The sequence below is a fragment of the Mus musculus genome, chromosome 5 (genome assembly GCF_000001635.26).
Source record: "Mus musculus strain C57BL/6J chromosome 5, GRCm38.p6 C57BL/6J".
NCBI classification, from domain to species: Eukaryota; Metazoa; Chordata; class Mammalia; order Rodentia; family Muridae; genus Mus; species Mus musculus.
Window position 1 is genome coordinate 34,458,339 of NC_000071.6, and position 13,133 is coordinate 34,471,471.

The 13,133-nt window shown below is 42.7% G+C and overlaps 1 protein-coding gene across 1 annotated transcript in view; it reads left to right on the forward strand.

Annotated features, from left to right (window-relative positions):
• The window catches only part of Fam193a (family with sequence homology 193, member A), a 116,526-nt gene that overhangs the window by 88,406 nt on the left and 14,987 nt on the right, over positions 1-13,133 (forward strand). Inside the window, exons 15-19 of the mRNA NM_001243123.1 lie at positions 660-950; positions 2,757-3,039; positions 3,746-3,929; positions 5,636-5,866; positions 7,236-8,109. Of these exons, the coding sequence (NP_001230052.1) occupies positions 660-950; positions 2,757-3,039; positions 3,746-3,929; positions 5,636-5,866; positions 7,236-8,109 (1,863 nt within the window). The remainder of the gene's footprint in view (positions 1-659; positions 951-2,756; positions 3,040-3,745; positions 3,930-5,635; positions 5,867-7,235; positions 8,110-13,133) is intronic.

Consider the following 13,133-nt stretch of genomic DNA (forward strand, 5'->3'; position numbering starts at 1 on the left):
CTGTGTCTGGCCTGTAGTTCTCAAATAATGGTTACTACCAAACCTCAGCTCAGTGCTTGGAGGCAGGGAGATATTCACACATCTACCTGAATGCTGTGACTCGGGTTCCTATTTGCTGATTTCTATATTGACCCTAAAGGGTTCTCTCCCCTCTAACAAGCACCTTCTCCCCAGTTGCCTCAGTTGTCGAGGCTCAGCTGTTACTTCAGTCTTAGGTCCAGAGGCATCTGGGAAGAGCTGTTACCCACACCTCACTGTCTTTAGATGGCCAGAGCCCTTGGTCAGTCACTGCAGCCCAACCTTGAATATGCTCAGAACAGAGCTAGTCCTGATATTCCTGTTCTATGCTTGAAGGGATTTCTAGCTGTGTGACCTTAGACAAGTTGCTTAGCCTTTCTGAGCCTCAGTTTCTTCATCTTTAGGATGGGAATAGTATTTCCAACCTCAAGAACAGGTTTCAAGGCATTCAGTGATACTGAAAAGCACCTAGCACAGGAATTGGCACATAGTAGGTGCTCAATAAACCTTCTATAGAATAAAAGCATCATCCCAGAGGAGTTCTGGTTTTAGTAGCAGCCCCAGTGTTAGCATGTTCTTTAGTGGGTTTTGATAAGTGCTGTTTCTCTTAGAAGCTTTAATTTTCTCATTCTTCTCCAAAGGAAATGATATATTGGGGCCAGTGCTCTCAGAAACAAGACCTGAAGCCCTTCCACCTCCACCCAGCAATGAGGCTCCTGCAGTTTCAGATATCAAAGAAAAGAAAAATGCTGCAAAAAAGAAGTGTTTGTATAATTTCCAAGATGCTTTTATGGAAGCAAATGAAGTTGCCATGGCAAACACAGTTGCCATGGCCACCTCGTCAGCCACATCCTCTGTGTCATGCACAGCCACCACAGTGCAGTCTAGCAGCAGTCAGTTCAAGGTGTCATCCAGAAGACCACCTTCCATAGGTAAGAACCCTGAGAGCCTTACAGCTCTCACTTGTAACACCACCCATGTTGCTACTCTTGAGCCTTTCTAGAGATGGAAATGGAACAAACCCCTGAAAGGTGCTTGTACTCAAGAACATACCCTGTGGATTCTAGTTGGAGTTTTAGTTGCCATCAAAATAAATACCCTTGGTTAGAGTTGCTGAGCTCTGTCTATGTCTTGTGTCCAAGCCTGTCTTCTGTGATACGCATAGATCATTGCTTTCTGGGCATAGCTACTGCTAAGCAAAAGAGAATTTATGCAAGTCAATAAGACTAGCCTGCTAACTCTTAACACTAATCACTTATTGATAATTAGAAGGGACCTCAAAGTAAGGAAATGTTTATAGCGACTTGGGACAAATGCCTCAAGACATGGAAGCCAGTTGGTATACCTCATCAACCAAAGTTGAGGCAATTTGAACATCAAAAAGAATCATGATTGTTCTCCTTACTGGGAGGAATCCCTAGAAATGTTCAGAGGCTCCTACCATTGACAACTCCTCCTTACAGAAGCATAGATTGAGTAGAGAAACAGTTACTGTGCTTCAACCAGCAGTCTATTGGCTGATATAAGTTAGCCTAATCAGGGACTATTGTTGTTACTTTTCCTCTTGTTGTGACAAAATACCCTGAAAAAGCAACCTAAGAGAGAGGAGGTTCTATCCATTCTGCCAGGGAAATGAGTGGAGCAGCTGGTCCCATTGCATCCATAAACAGGAAGCAGAGAGCTAGTGGCGAGTGCATGCAGAAGCTCAGGTCAGGGTCTTCAGAGGATACAGGCCAGGTTCCCCATCCAGAAAGCTAAAGAATCAGAATAATTCTCTATAGGCATGCCCACGGGCTCATCTCCTACACGATGTCATCAAAGGGATGTTTCTTTTGTTTGGGGGGGATGGTAGATGAGATAGGGTCTCTCTATGTTAAGTCTAGGCTGGCCTCAAACCATAGCAATCCTCTTGCTTTAGCCTTCTAAGGCTTGTACTGTAGTACTAAATAGATATACCCCCCATCTGTGCATGTGCGAGAGGGGGTTGGGGGGGAGAAGGAGAACACATGCACCCACTAGAGTGCATCAGCCAGATCTTCACCTTGCTTCACAAACATGCTATCATTGAGCTACATCGCCAGTCCTTCAGGTGATGTTAAGAACACTGGATATCAGTTTGGCAAACAACATTTCCAAGGAGGCTGATCCATTATCGGGTAACTATGTGAACCCCTCAGGAAGAAGCTGGGAGCCATAAACCTGGCAGATTTCAAATGGAACAAAGGGCATAAATCTTCATCTGGCTTAACTTTATGATATTCCAGTCTGAAATGGTTCGCCCAGCTGTGGTAAGATAACCACACTGTGGACAGCTGGCCTCTGTAGAATTGTCTGCCTTGAGAAAGGAAAAGCAGAGCAGCAGCTGGATTAGTTGAGAAGCTGTGAACTTGGTAAAGTTAGGATCTTAGATTCAGATTACATTTGAGATTGGAACTCCAGGCCTGTGAACACTGGTGTGCACAGTGGAAAAACACAGATTATCTATAAAACTCTCCAGTCTCAAGAGCTCAAGCTAGAACACAGCTTACTCTAGATGGCAGGACCAGATCTAGTGTGTGTAGAAAACAAAGTAAATGTGACCAGTCATATGGGTGGCCTTCAAAGTTTCTCCAGGTGTGAACACCCCCAGTCCCCCCCCCCAAATTAAAAGAAAGCGGGGGGGGGGGGAGTAATTAAAGGCAACAAAAATGTTTGTTTTCTTCAGCCAATGGCAGTCTCTCTTGTATCTCTACATGTAGGTGATGTTTTTCATGGCCTCAACAAAGAGGATCACAGACATTCAGCACCTGCTGCTCCAAGGAACAGCCCCACAGGCCTAGCCCCCCTCCCAGCCTTGTCTCCTTCTGCGCTCTCTCCAGCCTCTACACCTCACCTTCCAAACCTTGCTGCCCCATCATTTCCCAAAACTGCAACCACGGCCCCTGGGTTCGTGGATACACGCAAGAGCTTCTGTCCTACCCCTGTGGCACCCCCGCCCTCCACAACAGATGGCTCCATAAGTGCCCCTCCCAGTGTCTGCAGGTGAGCCACAGAACCCAGGTCCCTGAGTGGAGGGTTGGGAGCCATGCTGCACTAACATAGCTACAGACTGTGCTCTGGGTCCAGGCAGGTAACCAGTCCAGTGCAGAAGAAAGAGACCTCACCAACAGAGGCCAAGGCCGTGGAGTTGGAGAGGCTCCAGTCTCACTCTCAGCCTCTAGTTCTTCAGAGGAAAGAACAATGGCCCGACTGCCAAGACCAGGGTCAGGGATGCTGACTATCTCCACTGGTGGCATTAAGGGTGTGCTGTGCCTTGCTTGTATTTTTTTTTTTTTAATTGTATCTGCTATACATTGGGTAGAATCTGCAGAAATTTTCCAAGATGTACATACTAAAACTAATACCACACACAGTGATTTTTATAAAAGATCATTTCTGTTACCTTTGAACTTGCCTGTTAGAAACATGTCCTTTGTAATCTCCATTGTGGAACCAGTGGTCTCAAGGAAGTCAGAAGAGTCCTGTGTCCATCCAGTGGCACTGTAGGTATGCTATGACTACTGAACACATGTCTGCCAGAGCCCAGTCACTGTATTCTTGGCTGATGGCACACGATTCTCTGACTCCAGAGCCATGAGCTCTTTTTGCTGCCTTGGTCTGAAAAATGAGCAGAACAGCGGGTGGATATGAGGAATAATTAGTGCCTTCAGTGTAGCTTCTTGCTAATGAGCTGTATGTGGTTTTGCAGTGACCCTGACTGTGAAGGGCACCGCTGCGAGAATGGGGTCTATGACCCGCAGCAGGATGATGGGGATGAGAGTGCAGATGAGGACAGCTGCTCCGAGCACAGCTCCAGCACCTCAACTTCCACCAACCAGAAGGAGGGCAAGTACTGTGACTGCTGCTACTGTGAGTTCTTTGGACATGGCGGGGTAAGTGCATGATACCAGGGTATTATGACCTGACAGTTGTGTGACTTGGTAAGTCTTTGGCAAGAATTGTGTGTTAGATATATTTTTTTGTTATTTTGAATTATATGTAGGTGTGAGTATCTATATTGTGGGTATGTGCAGGTGGCTGATGTCCTGGAACTGGAGTTACAGGTGATTGTGAGCTGGGTGCTAGAAATTGAACTTGGGTCCTCTCGAAGAGTAGAATGTGCTCTTAACCACTGAGCTATCTCCTTAATGGGTTATTTGTGTTGCTGTTGCTTTGTTTTTTTAATAATTTATTTTTATTTTATGTGCATTGGTGTTTTACCTTCAATGTATATCTGTATGAGGGTGTCAGATCTTGGAGTTACAGACAATTGTGAGCTGCCATAGAAGTGCTGGGAATTGAGCCTAGGTCCTCTCAAGAGCAGTCAGTGCTATTAACAGCTGAGCCATCTCTCCAGCCCGCTAGTGGGTTGTTAGAATTGGACCAGTACTTCCTGGGAATAAAGGGTGCAGAGGAAATTATAAGGAGAGTGCGAGGATAACGGGATGACTATGAACAAACTGTTTAAATGTATGAGCTTTATAGGTGCTTCCATGTATACTTAAAGAAACAGGATTTCAGCACTACAGCTTTTCTATTATCACTGTATTTTTGTTGTTGATGGTGGTTTATTTCTGATTTTTGAGGTCTTTTCTTCATATTTGAGGCTGACCTTGAACTAGTTTTGTGGCCAGGCTGGTCTTATGCTTTGTGCTCCTCAGTGCTGAGATTACAGAACTGAGTCACCTACCTGTTGCTACTGTAACTTTGTGTTTGTTTATGAGATTTGTAAATAGTCAATGAAGTAGGTTATTACCTAAATCTCACCATAGTTTATCTAATGCAGTTTGTGTGAATAGTGTGACCCCTCTTGTTGGATGAGTACAAAAGATACTGTTACACTACATGCTTCAACAACTCTCCAGAGCAGGAACTGTATTTAATGCAACCTGTCCATGGTCCCTAGGAGGGGTAAATAAGAAGTGAAGGCATATGGGTGTTTTGTTTCATTTGCTTTGTTCTGTCTCCATTTCCTTAAATATGTGTGTGATTTTTAATAGTAAGGAATGTGGCAGTAGGAATGAGAACCAGGTGTTCTTCCTTTTGTTCCCCTTTTAACACTGAAAAGGAAAGTAAAGATTGCTGAAGAGAATAAGATTTATCAACATCAAAAAATAATCAGCGTTAGGGATTTAACTCTGTTATAGAATATTTGCCTGGCCAATGTAAAATCCTTGGTTTGGTCTCCAGCTCCGGTGGGGAAGATAAACCCACTGTACTAAATAAAAATATACATATAAATATGTGTATTGCTTTTCAGCTTTAAAAACCCATTTGTATATATTTTGCTAGATTTTCACAAATGTATACCAATTGGAAGATAGTTAATAAATCTCATCTTTTAGGTTATATAGTAATAATTAGGCTTTGCTTTTTATCCTGCCACTCAAGTTATTTTCTTAATTTTTCTTTCACAATGGTTATATGTAAGCATATATTATTATAATCAATCTGAAGGCATATATTAAGTTTTAAGCATATACTAAATATTTAAGTAATTTTTCTTTGAAAAACGGGTATTTTTAGAGATGTATTCTGAAATTTGTTATATTCAAAGTTGTTAAACTTTAGGCCTAATTTATTTATATTTTTACCTTAGCCTCCAGCTGCACCAACAAGTAGAAATTATGCAGAAATGAGGGAAAAACTTCGTTTACGCCTGACTAAGAGGAAGGAAGAACAACCCAAGAAAATGGAGCAGATCTCAGAACGGGAGGGTGTGGTTGACCATCGGAGAGTGGAGGATTTGTTACAGTTTATAAACAGCTCTGAGGCCAAGCCAGTTAGTAGTAGTCGGGCAGCCAAACGAGCAAGGCACAAGCAGAGGAAGGTAAGTGACAGCCCGCCCTACCAGGGCGCACAGATACGAAGCTAGGGCTGCTTGACATGCCTGCCCTGGTGCTCTAGGAGTCTGTCTGTCGCAGAAGGCCTGAACTAGCACCTGTACCACTTTGTCTTCTCCCAAAGTATTGAGTTTGTAATAGGCTTTCATGCAGCCTGCTCTGCCTGGCCAGTGGGACAGCAGCGCTTACATACACTTTTGTAGGAACCTTTCTTCCAAAGAGATAGAAGGAAGAGATTTTGTGATGCAGAGTAGATGGGACTCTGAGGTTTAGAAGCTGAGAGATGGCCTTTGATAGAAGATAGAGCTCTAGCCCATGGTGCCTGCAAGCCTCTTCCTAAGACAGACTTCACACATTCTTGTTCTGACCCACAGGCCCATCTACTTGAAGGACAGCTCTTAGCATCAACATTATAAAGTGTAAGGTTAGGCAGCTTCCTTGGTGTAAACTGCTGAGAGCAATTTCCACTCCCCAGAAACTTGACAGGGCTTTTCATAGCACGTCATGAAAAGTAGACATCTATTTGCTTGGGTTTGGAGCCCTGAAAGGGTCTGTTCTGTGGTCTAGAATCATTCGTACAATGAAATCTTTACTTGATGAAACTTCTTTCCATCAGGTTGGAAAGCAGAAATACATTGGGGCCACTTTGCTATGTGAAACTGAATATTTCTGAAAGCCCTTTGCTCTTGTGTAGTTCAACGTGTATTGAGACTTTTATCTGATAGTGTGGGAAGGGACTTTCAAACTTTTGGACACATTTTGTTTGTGTCTTACTTATGCAGGTCCTTATTTCTGGTTCAGCCCTCACCTGGACAGCAAAGTCTGTCAGGAGCTCATGCAATCAGAAAGCTGATTCCTTGCTATTTCTATAGAGAGATGGTCAGGTCTATGGGTGCTGCACGCACAGCACAACTGCTGGTCTGACTACTCCTGGTACCTACTTCTTGGTCAGAAGCTAGCCACCTAGTTCCCAGTAAAGTAAGCATATGCTTGGTAGGTAGATGAGATTTAACAGTTCTTTTGGGTGAAATAATTACAGGTACGTATGTTGTAGGTACATTTGTTACTGCCTCTATCAAAGTTTATTTTTCAATATATGATTGATATCTCAAGTTTCTAGAGTAATTTTTTTAATTACATTTATATATGTGGGGAGGGGAGGCCATCATAGTTTGTGTGTAAGTCATGGGTCAATGTTTATGGGATGATTCTTCACCATGTGGTTCTTGGGGGATCAAATTCAACTCACCAGGCTTGGTGGCAAATGCCTTTACCTGCTGAGCCGTCTTAGCAACTCTGTCAAGTTTTGGAGTTCTTACCATGGTCTAAAGCCATCTTCTCTTTTGTTATTGGCAGCTGGAAGAGAAGGCACGCCTAGAAGCTGAGGCCAGGGCACGGGAGCATCTGCATCATCAGGAGGAGCAAAAGCAGCGGGAAGAAGAGGAGGACGAAGAAGAGGAGGACGAGGAACAGCATTTCAAGGAGGAATTTCAGCGGCTTCAGGAGCTTCAGAAGTTAAGAGCTGCAAAAAAGAAGAAAAAGGATCGGCCAAGTAAAGACTGTTCCAAGTTGGACATGCTTGCTAGAAATTTCCAGGCAGCAACAGAGTCTATCTCTAACTCTGAAAACATCCACAATGGCTCCTTAGAACAAACCGAAGAACCAGAAACCTCATCTCACTCCCCTTCCAGACACATGAACCACTCAGAGCCCAGGCCAGGGCCTGGAGCCAATGGGGATGCTACAGACCCTGTGGACCCCAGAGACCCCTCCAAGCTTCTGCTACCTAAGGAAGTCAATGGGAAGCAGCACGAGCCTCTTGCATTTCTCTTGGACATGATGCATCATCACAAGGAGGGAAATAGCAAGCAAAAGTTAAAGCAAACCAGCAAGACCAGCAATGAGCCAGCCAGGAAGCCCACAGAGCCTCCCAAAACCACAGAGGTACAGCTCAAACCCCGGGCCCAGCCAGAGTTGAAACCTAAAGTAGTTGACCTTGCTCTTCTCACAGAGCAGAAGAGGGAGGAGAGGAAAACCAACAGCAACAACAACAACAAAAAGCAGCTGAGCCACATCAAAGAGGAGAAGCTGAGCACTGTCACTCCTGAGCCACCCTCCCCCAGCCAGCTCCTGCAGAATGGCAGGCTGATTCTGGCCAGTTCTCCTCAGCCCAAGGGCAAGAATAAGAAAAATAAAAAGAAGAAAGGAGACAGAACCAGCAGTTCACTTGGTAAATAAAGATCACAAGGGAACTGTTCCCAGCCTTGGCTGGTGTGGTCTGTGTGTGTGAGTTCTCGACAGGCCCCTGCAGGCGGGATGTTGCTCATCTGTGACTTTTCCAACAATAATAATTTGTAGCTGCTATATTATGATTTTGAAATAATTTTAGACATATAAAGTGCACTTTTTTTTTAAAAAATTTGATTTGTGGTTAGTTGAAAACATAGGTACAGAACTGGAGAGGGTAAGGAGAGTGGCTGCTGTAACATCCCTCCTATCCTGGGTCATCTTTGGGTGAGGTTATGTTCACCTGTTTCTAATACCGTTGTGTTGATTGTTCCTATCTCATAATTAGTAAGTTTCCATGTCTGTGTCACAGTGAGTTTCCATGATATCCAGTGCATGACTTGTGTTCTCAGACATCCTTGATTACTAAGAACTTGTTCCGATAGTGACTTACACAGGTCTAGAACATTCTTGAAGTAGTTGCAAAGGTTTTTGTCTTATACTCTAGAGAAGTCTGAACTTCCTGTTTTGTACATAAAGGTGACATGCTGCTTACTGGCTTACTCCTCATGGCTTACTGAACTTGCTTTCTTACAGTCTCCAAGACCACTATCCCAAAGGTAGTACCACCCATGCAGTGAACTTGACCCTCCCACAACAATAAGCAATCAAGAAAATGCACTACAGGCTTACCCATAGGCCAGTCTGATGGGATCATTTTCTCCACAGTGAGATTCCCTCTTCCAAAAATTACTCTAGCCTATATCAAGCTGATATAAAACTATCCAACAGACCTTTTGGTTGTTTTGTTTGTTTGTTTGTTTGTTTGTTTGTTTTTGTTCTTAACTAGAATTTTGTTGTTTGGTTTTTAAGAGATTTTTATAAATTAGGAATACGAGTTTTTCACCTCTGTTCGGTGCTGCCAAAATTTTCTCCTGGTTCCTCAGTTTCCTATGAACTTGGTTTACTGGGTTTTTCAGCCATTTGGAAGTTTTCTTGTTAACTTTTATGTAGTCATTTTACCAATCTTACATTGTAAGTCTTACATTGTAAACTGCCTTTAGAGTTTGATAATTGTTAGTCTTATTCTGACACCAGGGTTAGGGAGGAATACAAAATTTCTCTCTAGTGTTTGTGTAGTTTCTTCTTCCTCCCCTCATGTAGATCTTAAACATGTTTGAGGTTTATTTTGGGGTATGAGATGAAGTGTGGGTTTATTTTTCTCTTTTCCCAAATGCTTCCACAATTTATGAGGAAGCTCTTCCTGCCCCTGTGGTCTATAGTGCTGCTCTACTGCAGCGGTTTTCATATGCCCTGGGTCTGGGTCTGGGCTCTGTGTTCTTTCTTGTGTTCCCTGCTCTGAACTGTTATTTTTAAGTCTCCCATTTACAAGTTTTATAGGTGCTTCTCTTATCTCTTAGTTGTTGTTCTTAGTATTTGGCTGCTCTTCTTTATAACTTACAGTGAGTTGAGATGTAGGTGCTATGAAGTATATACTATATTCTGGAATTTACTTTTAAAAATGGATGAAGTCTCTCAGTGTATTTAATTTCCAGTGCTGGAATTGAAGCCCAAGGCCTATGCATATCAGAAAGGCACTGTATCCCTGAGCTTCATCCTTTACCACAATACATTTTATGTTAATTACATGTTATAATACTATTTTAATATATTAAATTATTACTAAATATATTTTTTAAGTCTTAAAATATGTTACTCAAATCACATTTATTGGGCTGGAGAGATATGGCTCAGTGGTTAAGAGCACTGACTGTTAGCATTCTGTCTAAACTCCACCCCCACAGTTACCTGGCAACAGCCAGGTAGACCTATAAAAGGGGCTGCTTGCCCCCACTCCCTCTCTTGATCTCTTGCTTCTCTCCTGTTTTTCCCTTACCCCCTCTCTCCTTGAGTTCATGGCATGGCGGTCTCTACTTGTCTACTCTGTCTCTCTGCCTTTCTCTGCCTCTACTACCCTCTTAACTCCCCTCCCCATGCCCTGAATAAATTCTGTTCTTCTATACTATCCCATAGTGTGGCTGGTCCCTCAGAGATAAGGGATGCCTCAGCATGGGCCTGCTGAGACACCTCCTTCCCCCATACCTCACCACACCCCCATAGAATATATTCTTTCCCCCTTTATCTTTTTATAAACACATCATATGGTACGGAGAGATATATATTCTATAGGAGTGTGGTGAGGTATGGGGGAAGGGGGGGTGTCTCAGTGGGCCTATGACAAGGCATCCCTTCCCCCCTTCTCCCCCCCCCCCCCCCAGGGACCAGCCACAGGACAGTATAGTATAGAATAGAGTTTATTCAGGGCATGGGGAGGGGAGTTAAGAGGAGGATTAGGAGGAGGGAGGGAGGGGGAGAGAGGGAGAGAAATAGAGGCCAGCCATGGCCATGAGCATGTGGAGAAGAGGGGTGGGGGGAGAGAAGAGGAAGAGCAAGAGAGAGGCAAGAGGAAGAGAGGGAGGAGGGGACAAGCAGCCCCTTTTATAGTGGGTCAGGCCTACCTGTCTGTTGCCAGGTAACTGTGCGGTGGAGTTTAGACAGAATGCTAACACTGCTCTTCCAGAGGTCCTGAGTTCAATTCCCAGCAACCACATGATGGCTCGCAACCATCTGGAATGGGATCTGATGCCCTCTTCTGGTGTGTCTGAAGACAGCTACAGTGTACTCATACATAACATAAATCTTTTTTTAAAGAAAAAAAAATCACATTAATTTCTATTAGACAGTGCAGCCTCACTGGTTGATTATATGAAACTCTTTTGTGTGTGTACTATCTTCACATCTTTTATTTTAGTAAATTGCTTCATTGTTCAAGTCTTGTCTTTCACAGGAGTTTACTGGAGAAGTTATGTCATATGTCTGTAGACAAGGGTGGCAGATGTGCTTTTCCTACACACACACACACCCCCTCTCTCTGTGTCTCTCATGTTGCTGCTGTTTTTGTTTTGTTTGTTTTGTGACAGGCTTCCAACTTCCTTTGTGGAGCTTAGGGTGACCTTGCACTTCTGATCCTCCTGCTTCCACCTCCTAAGTTCTAAGATTACAGATGTGTGCTACCATTCCCATTTTATACAGTTGTAGGGATTGAACCTGGGAGGCATGTCCTCTACCAACTAGCTATTACCAGCCACACCCCTCCAGTTGTTTCTTTTGATTTGTTTGATTTTGTTTCTTGGTTTTTGTTTGTTTATTTTCAAGATAGGGTTTGTTTGTGTCGCCCTGGCTGTCTTAGAACTCACTCTGTAGACCAAGCTGACCTTAAACTCAGAGATCACCTACCTCTATGTTGGAACTAAAGGTGTGTGTCACCCTACCTGGCTTTTAAGTTTCTTTTGTTATTGTTGTTTTATCTAGTATCAAGGTGAAACTAGACTCAGAAGTGTTTAAAAGCCTTCTTTTTCTATTTTATGGAATAATTAAAATAGTATTGGCATTAGTTCTTTGAAATCTGGATAGAATTCTGTATGAATCCATCTATTTCTGGAATCTTTCTAATGGGAACTTTACTACTATTTCAATCTAATGGTTGGTTTTAGATCTATTTGAATTATTTCTTTAGTCTTGGCATGTTGTATATATCTAGGAATCCATTCATTTATTTGCATTTTCCAATTTAGTGGAATGTATCCTTAAGATTTTGTGAATTTCAGCCAAGTGCTGGTAGTATGGGTTCATGTCTTTAATCCCAGCACTCATTTCTGTTACAGTGTTATCTCTTTTTTTTTTTTTCCCCTACATTTTACTAATTTGTGTCTTTTTCTCTAGCTGCCCTCAGATTTACCTGTCTCCTGAGTGCTGGATTAAAGTCATATGTGACCATGCCCAGCTTGATTTTAATTTTTTGTGTTTATGGATATTTTGCCTATATGTGTGTCTATATGTGTGCTTGGTACCTGTGGAGGCCAGAAGAATGTTAGGTTCCCTTGGAACTAGAGTTACAGATGATGATGAGCTGCTGTGTGGGTGCTGGAAGTCAAGCCCGGTTCCTCTGGAAGAGCAGCCAGTGCTTCTAATCACTAAGCTATCTATCTCTCCAGCCGTTAGGGGTTTTGTCTGTTTGTTTGTTTGTTTGTTTGTTTGTTTTGTGGGGGGGTGGGGGTTGTTGTCTGTTATTGAGACAAGGTTTCATATAGTTCTGACTACCCTGGAATTCACTGTGTAGACCAGTCTGGCCTGGAATTCACAGGGATCTGCTTGCCTCTGCCTCCCCAGCACTGGGATTAAAGGTGTGCACCAAAACACACAGACTCTCTCCCAAGGCTTGTACCTCTAGTTGTTTTCTCTTACTGAATCTTATTCTGCTAGAAATGGTTGTAGTGTTTCCCTGTTAACTGAGATGCTGGCTCTAGTGTTAAGGTCTCACCATCCTACCTAATGCTAGGACGGGAGCCAGTGACTCTTGACATTCTTCATTGTCTTTGTGAGAAATAGGTGTTGAATTTTATCAAGGTGGGGTTTTGTGGGTAGTTTTTTTTCTCCTCAGAACTATTTAGAATAATGTTATTGTTTTAGTTTTCCAACATTAAACCAACCTTAAATTCCTGTAATAATTATCATTTGCCTTGTGTTAATTATGTTCTTTGGTTTAGGTTCTATTTGTTGTTACTTTATTGTCTTGATATTCATAGGTTTGTAACTTTCCTTTTTGTTGCCATTTTTAATTACTTTGCTGTATTTGCACAGGGCAGAATGGGGGTGTCAATCAATAATGTTCATAAAAGAAATTACAGGGCATTTTCAGTATCCTCATATTTAGTTCTGGAACACCTTCAGGCTATATTGGAACTGTCAAGGCTTTAGAAGTTTGAAAGTGTTCTGTCTGTTTCCATTGAAATCTTACCATACTTCTTCAGGTAATGTGGTGAATTTTGGAAGGCTACTTTCCTTTAGTAAGTTTTCCTTTTCAGGTAAAGTTCCAAACTTTGTATACATTGTTTGCCAAGTATATACATGTATGACTGCTTTCTTAGGACAGGCTTTTGTGTGTGGCCCATACTGTATCGCCAAGGC